Source organism: Conger conger, chromosome 9 (genome assembly GCF_963514075.1).
Source record: "Conger conger chromosome 9, fConCon1.1, whole genome shotgun sequence".
In the NCBI taxonomy this organism is placed as follows: Eukaryota; Metazoa; Chordata; class Actinopteri; order Anguilliformes; family Congridae; genus Conger; species Conger conger.
The window spans coordinates 36,958,852-36,971,115 of NC_083768.1; the positions used below are offsets into that span (position 1 = coordinate 36,958,852).

At 45.3% G+C, this 12,264-nt stretch overlaps 1 protein-coding gene across 1 annotated transcript in view; it reads left to right on the forward strand.

The window, feature by feature from the left end:
* Positions 1-12,264, forward strand: part of LOC133136475 (laminin subunit alpha-3-like) — a 90,714-nt gene that overhangs the window by 62,178 nt on the left and 16,272 nt on the right. Inside the window, exons 48-63 of the mRNA XM_061253986.1 lie at positions 1,120-1,350; positions 4,065-4,178; positions 5,379-5,497; positions 5,634-5,714; positions 6,006-6,106; positions 6,476-6,526; positions 6,808-6,959; positions 7,299-7,409; positions 7,563-7,674; positions 8,220-8,387; positions 9,202-9,398; positions 9,696-9,812; positions 10,315-10,469; positions 10,858-10,999; positions 11,346-11,445; positions 12,143-12,259. Of these exons, the coding sequence (XP_061109970.1) occupies positions 1,120-1,350; positions 4,065-4,178; positions 5,379-5,497; positions 5,634-5,714; positions 6,006-6,106; positions 6,476-6,526; positions 6,808-6,959; positions 7,299-7,409; positions 7,563-7,674; positions 8,220-8,387; positions 9,202-9,398; positions 9,696-9,812; positions 10,315-10,469; positions 10,858-10,999; positions 11,346-11,445; positions 12,143-12,259 (2,068 nt within the window). The remainder of the gene's footprint in view (positions 1-1,119; positions 1,351-4,064; positions 4,179-5,378; positions 5,498-5,633; positions 5,715-6,005; positions 6,107-6,475; positions 6,527-6,807; positions 6,960-7,298; positions 7,410-7,562; positions 7,675-8,219; positions 8,388-9,201; positions 9,399-9,695; positions 9,813-10,314; positions 10,470-10,857; positions 11,000-11,345; positions 11,446-12,142; positions 12,260-12,264) is intronic.

Below are 12,264 nucleotides of genomic sequence, written 5' to 3' on the forward strand. Positions count from 1 at the left end.
AGAGAGGACAAGACCAGACTAGCTTATGATTAAGCAAGTCTATCTCCATGTTTAATGCTTTAAAGCACTTTGCGATGATGAGAAGACAACTAATATGATATAATGAAATTTTCCATCGGGCCTGGGCTAACACTGATCATTATCTCCTTGACCAAGATTGCAGTCAGTGTTTTAAAAGAATCAGCTTTTCAGGAAAATAAAACTTGCATGTCTTTTAACACCGTTTTTCAAATTTTGAATACTTTACAAGCTTTTGTTCTGTGAATCAGTGTGTTGTAAGGTTGTATAGCTCTTGGGTCCTCCAGTCTTGTTGAAACCACTTAACAGCACATTAACTTTTATTTTTGCTTTGGCGTTTATATGCAGGCTTGGGGACATATCAAGAGTTATGTCTGCTTAGAGAGGGAGATTCCACAGCAGGGAGACAGTCAGCATTACTCTACGTTACCTCATAGAGGAAGATTTACTCTGAATGTGTAACACCACTTTTCCTCTACAGCCTCCTGAGACCTGGAAGGAAAAACATATTACTAGCTTTCTCACATTTTTAATTCTCTTATGAATGTGTCCCTTAGAAAAAACAAAAAAACAATGAGATCAATGCCATTCCAGACACCGTTCTTTTGAAATCTGACACATATTACAACATTTTATCATAAACTTTGTATTTTACGTACATGATATTGTATGAAGGCGGCACGGATGGTGCAGTGGGTAGCACTGCCGCCTCACAGCAAGGAGGTCCTGAGTTCGGATCCCCGTCGGCCGGGGCCTCTCTGTGTGGAGTTTGCATGTTCTCCCCGTGTCTGCGTGGGTTTCCTCCGGGTACTCCGGTTTCCTCCCACAGTCCAAAGACATGCAGGTTAGGCTGATTGGAGAGTCAAAATTTCTAAAGGTATGAGTGTGTGAGTGAATGGTGTGTGTGCCCTGCGATGGACTGGTGACCCGTCCAGGGTGTATTCCTGCCTTTCGCCCAATGTATGCTGGGATAGGCTCCAGCCCCCCTGCGACCCTGTTCAGGATAATCGGGTTAGGATAATGAATGAATGAATGAGTGATATTGTATGAAGTGAGTTAAGTTTGCGTTCCGCGTGTGACTCCCTGTCTTGTTTGGGGCAGAGTAACTTCCGGCACCAGGCGACGGACCGGCCCGTGTTACGGGAGGAGCTGCTGGTGGTTCTGGCGGGACTGGACGCCCTGCACATCCGCGGCCTGTTCTTCTCCCAGACCCAGCGCCTCAGCCTGGGAGCCGTGGGCCTGGAGGAGGCCACGTCCACCGGCACCGGAGTGCCCAGCAGTGTGGTGGAGGTGTGCGCCTGTCCCCCCGGTCACCATGGAGACTCCTGTCAGGTGAGAGGGGGGGTGGGGCTTGCGCAATCTTTCGCTGGCAAGCGACCGGATGTTAGTAGAGGCTGCCATCGCCGGACACGCCCTGGAATCCCAAAGTTCATTTGAGGAAAAGTACAAGAATAGAAGAAAGTACAAGAGGCGTGGCTTTTCTCTTCCCGTAAATTACATAAAACACAAAATCTGTAGCCCAAGGGTAAGGGTTTTTACATTCTTGGGTAATTCATTCAATGATAAATGCTGCTTCGTCATGGAAACAGCCAAGTGGATCAACACATCTCTTAATACATCGCATTCTTATACATATTTTAAAATTTATTTTATTTTGACAGTGTGGTGAAGGTGTTGAATGGACTGATGAATGGACGACAGGGTTACCAGATTTGAATGCTTTCTGGACATTGTTACATTACCCTTAAGAAATATATATTTCCACCCAGGGCTGAAATACAGTGAAAAAGCACATGAATTCCCCTATCAAACAGCTCATGACAAGTTAATTGTATAGGACTGCACTGGGAACTGGCACTGTCATTGTACTTATACGTGCCAGTGCGATTGATTTATATGGACTGCGGGCCTGGATTTCTGCAGTGTTACAGAAGAGCATAACCCAGACGGTAACGCGGTCGTTAAGGGCGTGTCGCGCCTCACACCTGAGCTATCTGTTGCCGCGGGCGCTAAGGCGGGGAGAGGTTGGGAGGGGCTCTGACAGATTTCGCCGTGTGACGGGCTTGCTCAGCGGAGCGTCAGACTGCTCGCGCGGGCTGAGCCGCTCCCCTGCTTTTCCTGCGCCCCGGGCAGGTCGGCCGCTGTGATTCAGGCTGACTGCTGCTGCGTTATCGTCTGGAAGTGTGTGACTGTGCTCACATTCAGACAGGGCTAATTTCAGGGGGGCGAAGGCCCCGCCCAGGCTGTTGGTGCTGGTTCTGTGGGGTGCATGAGTGCGTGTGTACAGTATGCATGTACCTGTGTGTTTGTGCTCTTGTGTGTATGTGCCTGAGAGTGTGTGTGAGAGAGAGAGAAAGAGTTGTGTGAGTGTGCTATCTATCTGTTTATCTGCCATCTGTCTATCTGTTTGTGTGTGTGTGTGTGAGTCAGTCTGTCTGCATTCATTTGTGTGTATGCGTGTGTGTGTGTGTGTGTGTGTATGTAAGTTTGGGTGTGTCTGAATCTGACTGCAGGCGTTAGTGTGTGCGTCTGCCTGCGTGCGTGCGTGTGTGTGTGAGTTTGGGTGTGTCTTTGGGTGTGTGCGTCTTAGCTAGTGCGTTCCTGCAACAGACCTGACTCAGACAGCGGTGTGGGCGGGGCCTGCCCTCTTCCGCTCCCCGGTGTCTTTAAGAGAGCGGGGCTGGCTGGCAGGGCTTATTTTACTTTGAGAAAGGTGTGGAATGTTAGTCATGTACAGAGGAAACTACTGGACGACGGTTGTGAGGTGGGCCCTGATCTGGGGCTCTTTCAGTGTCTGCTGGGCCGGACACAGGCCCTATCAACACGCCTTTTTACACCACCGCAATACGCAGAGGGTTCAATACCCATCGCTAAATGACCAGGATACACAGAGGGTTCAATACCCATCGCTAAATGACCAGGATACACAGAGGGTTCAATACCCATCGCTAAATGACCAGGATACGCAGAGGGTTCGATACCCATCGCTAAATGACCAGGATACGCAGAGGGTTCAATACCCATCGCTAAATGACCAGGATACGCAGAGGGTTCAATACCCATCGCTAAACGACCAGGATACGCAGAGGGTTCAATACCCATCACTACAGGGCCGGGAAGGACAGAGGGTCCTGACCCCTCAGACGAACGGATGCTCTGGACAAAACATTCGTCTCCCTTCTTTAGACGACAGTTCTGCAATTCAGGTAACAGAGAGGAGTATCGCTGGAGTCCATACGTGCTTTTTTTCATCAGGAATATAGTTCTAGAAATTGTCATACACATGGTTTTGGAATTGGTTAAATGGGTTAAATAGCATGGTTATCCTGGCTTCATTTCTGTAATGTTGTGGGCGGACAACATCCCAGCGTTATTGCCTTTGTTTATGTGGTATGAGTTTATGTTCCCATGAAGACTGTGGTTTTCAGGTGTGTCTATCAGACCAAATGAGAGATTTATGGGTAGGGTAATTCTTTCACTGAATACACCTGTGTTTTGCACTAGTTAATTATTGTTAGCCGTAGTCCTCATTGTCTGACCAGCCAAGACTGAGGTTGTAACAGACCATTAGCCAAATTCTACACATTGACCATGTGGAAACGCCCTACTTCTCCGTGGCCTGAAAATGCATACCATACAGCTTACACTAAATCACTCTTACTGGGCAGGGCAGTGAGGGACTGTTTGGCTTCCTCAAACAGCAGCACCAAACCTGTTGTCATGCTGTAGTATTATTAATGTTATTTGCAAGGGGTGGATGAAATGCTAACCTGTAGCAGCCAAACAGCCAAACCTGGCCACAGTGTTTGCATTGGGATACTGTATTTTTTATGCTTATTTTTTATACCAGATTATCCTCGTAGACTTACATATATTGTGCATTTGTAGAGACTGTAACACAATTGAAGGTAAGTGGCTTGTTGAAGAGTGCGACATCGTTTGCTTAGCCGGTTTAAAAAACGTCCACTTTGTGGCCGGCCCCTGGCCACAGTGGCAGGCTTTACGCTATGTGGTGTCAGTGACACTTTTCCTCTCCTCCCTGACAGAAATGTGCTGCTGGGTACTACAGAGACAGGAGCCGGCTGGGGAAGGACCGCTGTGTCCCCTGCAACTGTAACGACCTCTCCAGTGGGTGTGACGAAGCCACCGGGCGGTGTCTGGTGAGTGTGGCTCTCTTCCTCCCTCTCCCCCTCTCCCCTTCTCTCCTTCTCTCCTTCTCTTCTCTTCTCTCCCTCTCTCATTTCAGCACAGTTCCTCTATATCTGCTCTTTTTTACACACTTGAGCATGTGTGCACACACACCCATACACATGCACGTACACACCTACCCTGAAACACATACATACACACACACACAGACACACACTCATATACACATACACTCATATACTCATATACACAGCTACCACATACACATACACATACACACACTCATACACACACACCCACATATAACGGTGCAAATATCCAAGCATGAATGCATATATAATTTAGTAAGAAAAATGAAAACACATTTTATATAGACATACAGTAGTACTGGACTAGTTTGAGATGTATACTGAATTGGCACTGTTCTGTGAGCCAATAGCCTGAATCAGTGTCTAGACCTCTCTCCAGCAGCTATTTCTGTGTGGGGGGGTCGGCGGGATTGGGGGGTTAGTCAACCATAGAGCACACTCTGTGGGGAACTGCATGTGAATGGAGTGGAATGTTCATCATGGGAGTGTTGCATTTGGATATTTGATCTTCAAGATAAATATCATATTGAGTTGCCTAGAGTGTCGGGCGGGGGTCGGTTACACGTGACTGTATCCCATTGGTGCGGTTGTAGCTGTTGAGTGCTTTAACCCCTCAGCACTGCTGTTATCAATAGCAGTTCATCTGCCTTAGTCTCCACTGCACTCCACTGGAGCTGTGAAATCCACAGGGCACACGGAATGGGTACATTCAGCTCCAATCATGCGCTACACCACCTGATTTCACTCTTATTTTATTCCATTGGTCGAGGAAGTAAGCTTATTTGTGAACTCTGGTGGTGTGGTGTGTGATTGGTGCAAATACCTGCAGACAGGACTTGGAGTTGAGTAGCCCTGTCTTTACATTATTCACACCCCCTTAAAAGACCTGTTTTCAACAACTGACTGATTCATTTGATACATTTGGGTCAAATTATGGATTGCCCTTTTAAATTGTCTCATTGTGAATGGGGAGGGGGTACTTACTGTACCTCAGGCACCACCAATGTGTCTCTCTGCCTTGGTAATGGCTGTAACCCACCTGGTCAGTGGTGGGGAGAAGGATATGGGGATATTTTTTGGAGAGCCTGTAATCATGTCCTGTGTTCTGTTTTCATCCCATAGAACTGCCAGAACAACACTGCTGGAGAACGATGTGAGCAGTGCAAGGAAGGTTACTACGGCAACCCCGCCTACGAGACCTGCCAGGTCTGCCCCTGTCCCTTCAACGTGGAGGTCAATAGGTCAGTGCGTCAGCAAGGGGCAGGACTTCCAGTTCATCCTGTTCAATTTAGCTCAGCATAAATTTGGCTTGAATTGAATTTACAGTGTCTCAAGTGCTTCAAAAATGTTCAAAAAGTGCTTGTTTTGTCCCCCCAGCTTTGCCACTAGCTGTAAGAAGGTTGCTGGAGGATTTACATGCGTCTGTAAGCAGGGATATACAGGACCCAGATGTGAAAGGTGGGTGTGTTCTGCTCTACAGTGCTGGGTTTTTTAAAAAGAGCCAAAAAGGTTTCAGGTAACTAACCAAATATGCGATAAGCTTCAAATTTGAGCTCTTGTAAATGGAATCATTGAACTGCTTACTGATCCTTTATGTTGGTGTATGGTAACAAATGTGGTGAATTTTGAAATTAAAAGGATGATTATAGATGGACGGCATGGGTGAACATGGTTACATGTTTTGGGACGTTTTTTTTTGTTTATTTGATTTTGATGACTCTTAACCTGTCACTTCCTCGTGTCTGCCAGGTGTGCCTCTGGTTACTATGGTGACCCTATGGCTCTCAGTGGGAGCTGCAAACCCTGCAACTGCAATGGTAACGGCGGAAACTGCGACTCTAAGACAGGGGGTGAGTACAAAACACAAATTTACTCTCGCTGACAACATTTCTACCTCACTGACAACATTTCACACATTTGTACCAACATTTTGCACTCACTAACAACATTTCACCCACAGCGGCAACATGTCACCCTCACTGACAACCATTTACCCTCAGTAACAACATTTCATGCCGAGTGGAAATATTTATTGTGCATTAGCGACGCCAATATATTTTGCCCATCCCAGGATACGACGATGTTCACTCTCTCGCTAGTTTCGGTTGCTGTTAAGTTGTTAACACTGCAGGATGTTATTGTGAAAAGCTGTGCTCAGCCTTGCCATGTCATGGTGTTTGTATTCATGTGAGTAATATGTGTGTGTGTTCTCATTGCAGTGTGCAAGAACACTCTCGAGCCTAAGGACACCACAGAAGAGCAGTGCCAAGGTGAGTTAAGTCCTGGATGAGGTGATACATTTAAAACCCCACAACTACTCACCTATAATCAATTGTGAACTGTTAAATAAGAATCCATAGCACCTCTTTATGGAAAGCTAGTTAAAAAGTATTTAATTACAGGCATTTACCAGACACACTTTCAGAGCAACTTATGCAAATGCTTACATACAACCCACTTATGCAGCTAGATACTGTATGTTCAGGAATAATGTTAAGTTAAATCCCTTGCTGGAGGGTCCAGTGTGTATTGACATTGCTCTGGCTCTTAGAGTGCGACAGCTGTGTGGAGACCCTGCTGAAGGACTTGGAGAGCTTGGACGACATGCTCAGCAAGCTCAAGTCCCAGCTGGACAACGCCAACGCCAGCTCGGCCGTCCAGGAGCGTCTGAAGAAGCTGGAGGACGCCATCACTGCTGCCAAGGTAGAGTGGCCTCTGTTCTCTCCTCCTCAACCTGAACCAGGCATGTTCTAAAAGTATCACGATAGTGTGAGGCACCTGAAAGTTTTAGGCAGGGTTACACAATGTGCTGGTTTCCATCTATAAGGTATATAACACAGGAAGCAGATGTGTAACAGGAATTAGATGTTACACAGGAAGTAGCTATGTAACATGAATTATATGTATAACACGGATGTGTAACACAGATGTGTAACAGGAAGTAAGATGTGTAACACAGGAAGCAGGTATGTACCACATAAACAGCTGTGTAGCCCATCTGTGAGAGATTGAGTTTTGAAACAGGTTCCTTTCTCTTTTCAGACTCTAGTTGACATATACGGAGCAAACATCGCAAGCCAGCTACCAAAGGTCAAACAGCTGGAAGATGATGCCAAAAATCTGAGCGAGGACATCGGACTGATCAAGAAGAAGGTACCAGAGCACCCCCAACTTACCTTTGCTAGCTGGCCTTGAACTCAAATTTCTTTAAAAACTTTCATTACTCTTAAGGACAGTCCATTCGCTTTTGTTGGATCATTGTGAAAATGGCCGCTCTCACCTCGGATCCTCTCCTTTTTTGTCCAGGCTAGTGAGAACTCTGAAAAGGCTCAGAAAGCAGTCGACACTGCGGAGAAGACGCACGACCGAGCAGCAGACCTTGCCGCTGGAGCGCAGAGCATTTTCAACAAAATCAAGGGTAAGGCACACACTCGGACAGACAGTATCTCACATACAGTATCTCACATGCAAACATGAGATACATATAATATGTTACACTGCTCTCCTGTACAATTTGCATTATTCAGTTTTCGCATTCAGTAGCTTACCTGTATAGCTGGAGTGTGTTTTGTGTTATTGAGATTGAGTACTTTGTTCAAGGGGATAATTGGCCCGGGTGGGATTCATGGGGTTAAGTGGGTTAACTTCTTCCTGCAGCTACACAACACATTCACTTGCTTGAGTCGTCATGGATTGCGGTGATTTTCTGTCTTTCTGTCTCTTTCTCTCTCATTGTGGTCTCACCTCCTGACTTAAAAAGAAAAAGCAAAGCCAACCATAACCTTGTCTCTTACATTCTGACCATGACTACCTTTACAAACCGCAATCTTCGACCGTCTTTATAAGCAGTAGCTCTCACCAAAACCTTTTCTTTATAAATCATGTATTTAAAAATGGCCGCTCTAACCTCGGTCGTCTGTTTGAGGAGAGCAGCTCTGACCTTGACCCCGCATTTGTCCACAGATCTGCTGAAGGAGTTGAAAAATTTAACTAGTGGTGGCGGCAGCCTGCCCACAGACGACCTGGCCAAGATCCTGAGCGAGGCGGAGCGCATGGTGAAGGAAATGAAGGACAGAGACTTCAACAGCCCCAAGACGGCGGCCGAGAAGGAGAGAGAGGAGGCCAAAAAGCGTAGGTTCATCCCCCCACCCCCTGGAGCAAGTCTCTGCTTGTCCCTCACACACCTTGCTTCTCTCACAAACTCACTTCCCTTCTGGCTAACATTCGCTAATCTCAACCAAAGAAAAATCTGTCATTTAACATGCTATTGGAGTTTAACTGAATGGATTTCTAAATTGAATAGTCTTGAGTATGTACACAGGACGTTTTCCTGCAAACAATCCCAAATCTGTTTCAGTGTACGGTGGGTGAGAAGCTGCCTTGTGTATGCACTCAGTGAGCAATTTAATAGGTAGACCTGTACATCAGCTTGTTAATGCAAATATTTAATCAGCCAATCATGTCGCAGCAACTAAATGCATAAAAGCATACTGACGTGGTCAAGAGGTCCAGCTGTTGTTCAGACCAAATGTCAGAATGGACTCTGACCATGGAATGATTGTTGGTGCCAGGCAGGGTTGTTTGAATATCTCAGAAACTGCTGATCTCCTGGGATTTTCTCGCACAACAGTCTCCAGAGTTTGCAGAGAATGGTGTGAGAAAACATCCAGTCAGCAGCAGTTCTGTGGGCAGAAATACGTTGTTAATGAGAGAGGTCAGAGGAGAAGGGACAAACTGGTCAAAGCTGACAGGAAGGTGACAGTAACACAAATATTCACGCATTACAACAGTGGTATGCAGAAGAGCATCTCTGAACACACAACGCATCAAACCTCAAAGTGGATAGGCTACAGCAGCAGAAGACCAATAAGTCTACAAAATAAGTTGAATAAATACCTAATAAAGTGCTCTCTGAGTGTATAACGCATATTCACTTATGTTTTAGTGCTGGACCATGTCAAGAATGATGTGACCAAGCAACAGGAGCTGAACAAGGAAGCTGCCAGACGTATCGGAGGGTTGCTGACGGAGCACGAAGCCAAGCTCAAAGACCTGGAGGAGGCGCTGAAAGAGGCCGATGACACTGTGAAGAAAGCCAACCAGCAGAACGGAGCCAATGCCAAAACTCTGGAGGACCTACTGGTAAGGCCAAATAACAACAAGTGTCACATCTTTTGGTTTGTGTAGAACTTCATGTTTACTCACTGGTGTTCCTGACAGTTTCATTGAAATAAAATATATTATCAAGATATTGCTATGTAATAGTACATAATACGCGGATAACATTGTCGTCATTTTCATATTTTAAATCCATTGCTGTGAATATAATGTATTTACAGTATTGCAATATATTCTGTGACCAGCCTCAGTTTTGTTTTGTGATGTAGTATTGCAGGGAAATGGTAAATTATTGGTAAATTATTATTTTCTAATCACCAGAAAAAGAAAAAGGAGCTGGAGAAAGAACGAGATAAGGTTCTTGACCAAATCAGAATGGCCAAAGACCAACTTAAAGGCGTTAAAGACCTTCTCGACATGCTGAGCGACAGCAAAAAGGTAAGCACGATGTGGGACTGTGCTGCCCCCCACTCCAAGAAAACAAAAATCGTACTGGTTTACTCTGAGAATGCTTTATAAAAAGCAAAACATTTTTTTTTGTGTACAGGTACGGACAACAAACATTATGGTTCGCTGGGTGGTTTGCAGAGGTCTGGTGTAATAGCTATTAAAATGAACTTGTGGCCAGTTAATCCCCAATGTAAGCCTTTTAAACCACACTGGATAAAGCCACCTGCCAAACAAATAACTAAAAAATATCCAGAGTAACCAGCAGGGTTGGTTTAATTACTATGCTGAGCAGTGGAAATGGTGATTCACTGGGATATTCTGCAGCTGTGGTTGTTTTGCTTCTCAGAAATGAAAAGGAGTCAAGTATTAACTTGCTCAGATGGTAATCAGTGGGGGCAGTCCATGAAACGTCATCACCAGCAGACTTGCGGTTTCTCCTGCATGCTATGACAACAGAAGGGTCTTTTGTGTTTTGTTTTTCTTCAAACAGGAATACGAGGAATTGGCTGCAGAGCTGGACGGCGCCAAAAACCCCCTCACCAAAAAAGTCAATGACATTGCCAAGGCGGCGGCCAAGGAAGACATCGTGAAGAAAGCAGAGAAGCACGCCGAGACCCTCGACCAGCTGGCTAAGGAGCTGCAAGAGTAGGCATATTCAGATTGGCTGATTCTCAGATAACATGCAGCACTTAAGGCTTTGACACCTTCCATAAATCGCACTTACCAGCTTGTTTGTCCTTCAGCTACTCTGTAATCGCGTGTGTTTTATTGAAGCATTGGGATTCTGTATTGCCATTTGCTTGGTCTGTCTCTTTTCCAAACGAAACACAAACCTACATCATTGCATTGTATGTAGTTACACTATAGCCTTTCATCCTAGGAATTGTGCACACCTACCTTTTAATATCGTATTTACTTGCATACTAAATTTTTCACACATGGTCTTCTCAGAAGGGGGTAGTGGGGAAGTTGGAGAAGTTGGGATAGGCTACTCCCGCTAAAATCCCGCTAATGTTATTTTGTGCATCCGCAGTGCTGTGAGGAACGCCAGCGACAGCTCAGACGTGCGCTGCGCCGTGGACGCGATCGAGGCCTACAAGAACATCACCGAGGCCATCAAAGCAGCCGAGGAGGCCGCCAAAGAGGCCAAGAGGGCGGCGGACAAAGCCCTGAAAGTACGTCAACCCGCCTCGACCGCCACTTTCAGAAATAGCCTTGATCAGGGAGTTCCCTTTCCGCAATAGAAGCTCTGGGGTTCCGTCTCCAGCAGACACACACAAGAGCTCACCTGGCTCAGTTTTAATGAGACGATGGCTGTGTGCTAATCTGGCCTCTTCATTGTCATGGAAACAAGTATCCAGTTCCATTGAATTCTGCTGCATCTAGAAAAGTGCCTGTTACCATAAAGGCCATTATTATGGAGCATAATAATATGAAAGCTTATGAATTTTCTGTTATTTTGGCAGTTTTACATGTGGTATTCTGTATTCCCATGCTTTTATTTGTATTGTTTTTAATTAGGACGTGCAACAGCAGGATCTGACAAAGAAAGCCAAGGACCTGAAGGATAATGGGGATGCATTGCTGAGAGATGCGGAGGATACAAAGAATGACCTTGAAAGTAGGCTTTTTCACATACAGTTGAACTGTACTGTGCAGAAGTCTTAGGCACCCTAGACTTTATTATGGGCACCCTAGACTTATGTATATATACATTTGACATTTCCAACTATTGATTTTCCAAAATATTTAATTTTACAGATACATTTTTGTATTTCATGAAAAAAATATTACTATCATATTACTGTAAACAATTGCCTACTTTTTACACAAAAACTTGATCAAGGCTGTCTGAGATCAGAAGCAAGGATCCAAGCAAAGTCTGCAGAAGAACTGTGGAAAGTTCTCCAACATGCTTGGAACAACCTCTCTGCTGATTGTCTTATGGAACTGTAGGACAGTGTTGGCTATCTCAGAGAAGTGATGCAGTTTTAACGCCGAAGGGTGGTCAGTTTTTAACTATTCTGCCAAATTACTCAAATGTAATGTAAAATGTATTGTACGTTTATTTAAGATCTTTCATTGCATTATTTTTGAAAGAATCTTATCTGTACAGAATGTTATACAGGTGCCTACGACTTTTACACAGTACTGTACACTGCTAACACCATATGTCGTATGGTCCTGAATTTTTAATGGCTGTCATAGCATCACTGCCAGTATTGGTGGGTCAAGTTGGTCATTACATTCAGTTGTCTTTGGAATGTGTGGCATAGACATTAGGGAATGTGGCCTCTCACCAGTGGTCTGTTTCACAGAAGCCAAAGAAGTGCTGGAGGACCAACTGAAGCGTTTGAGAAAGGCAGAGAAGAAGAAGGACGACCTGAAGAATGACCTCCTCACGGCCCAAGCTGAGCTGGACAGGATCAAGAGAGGTGCG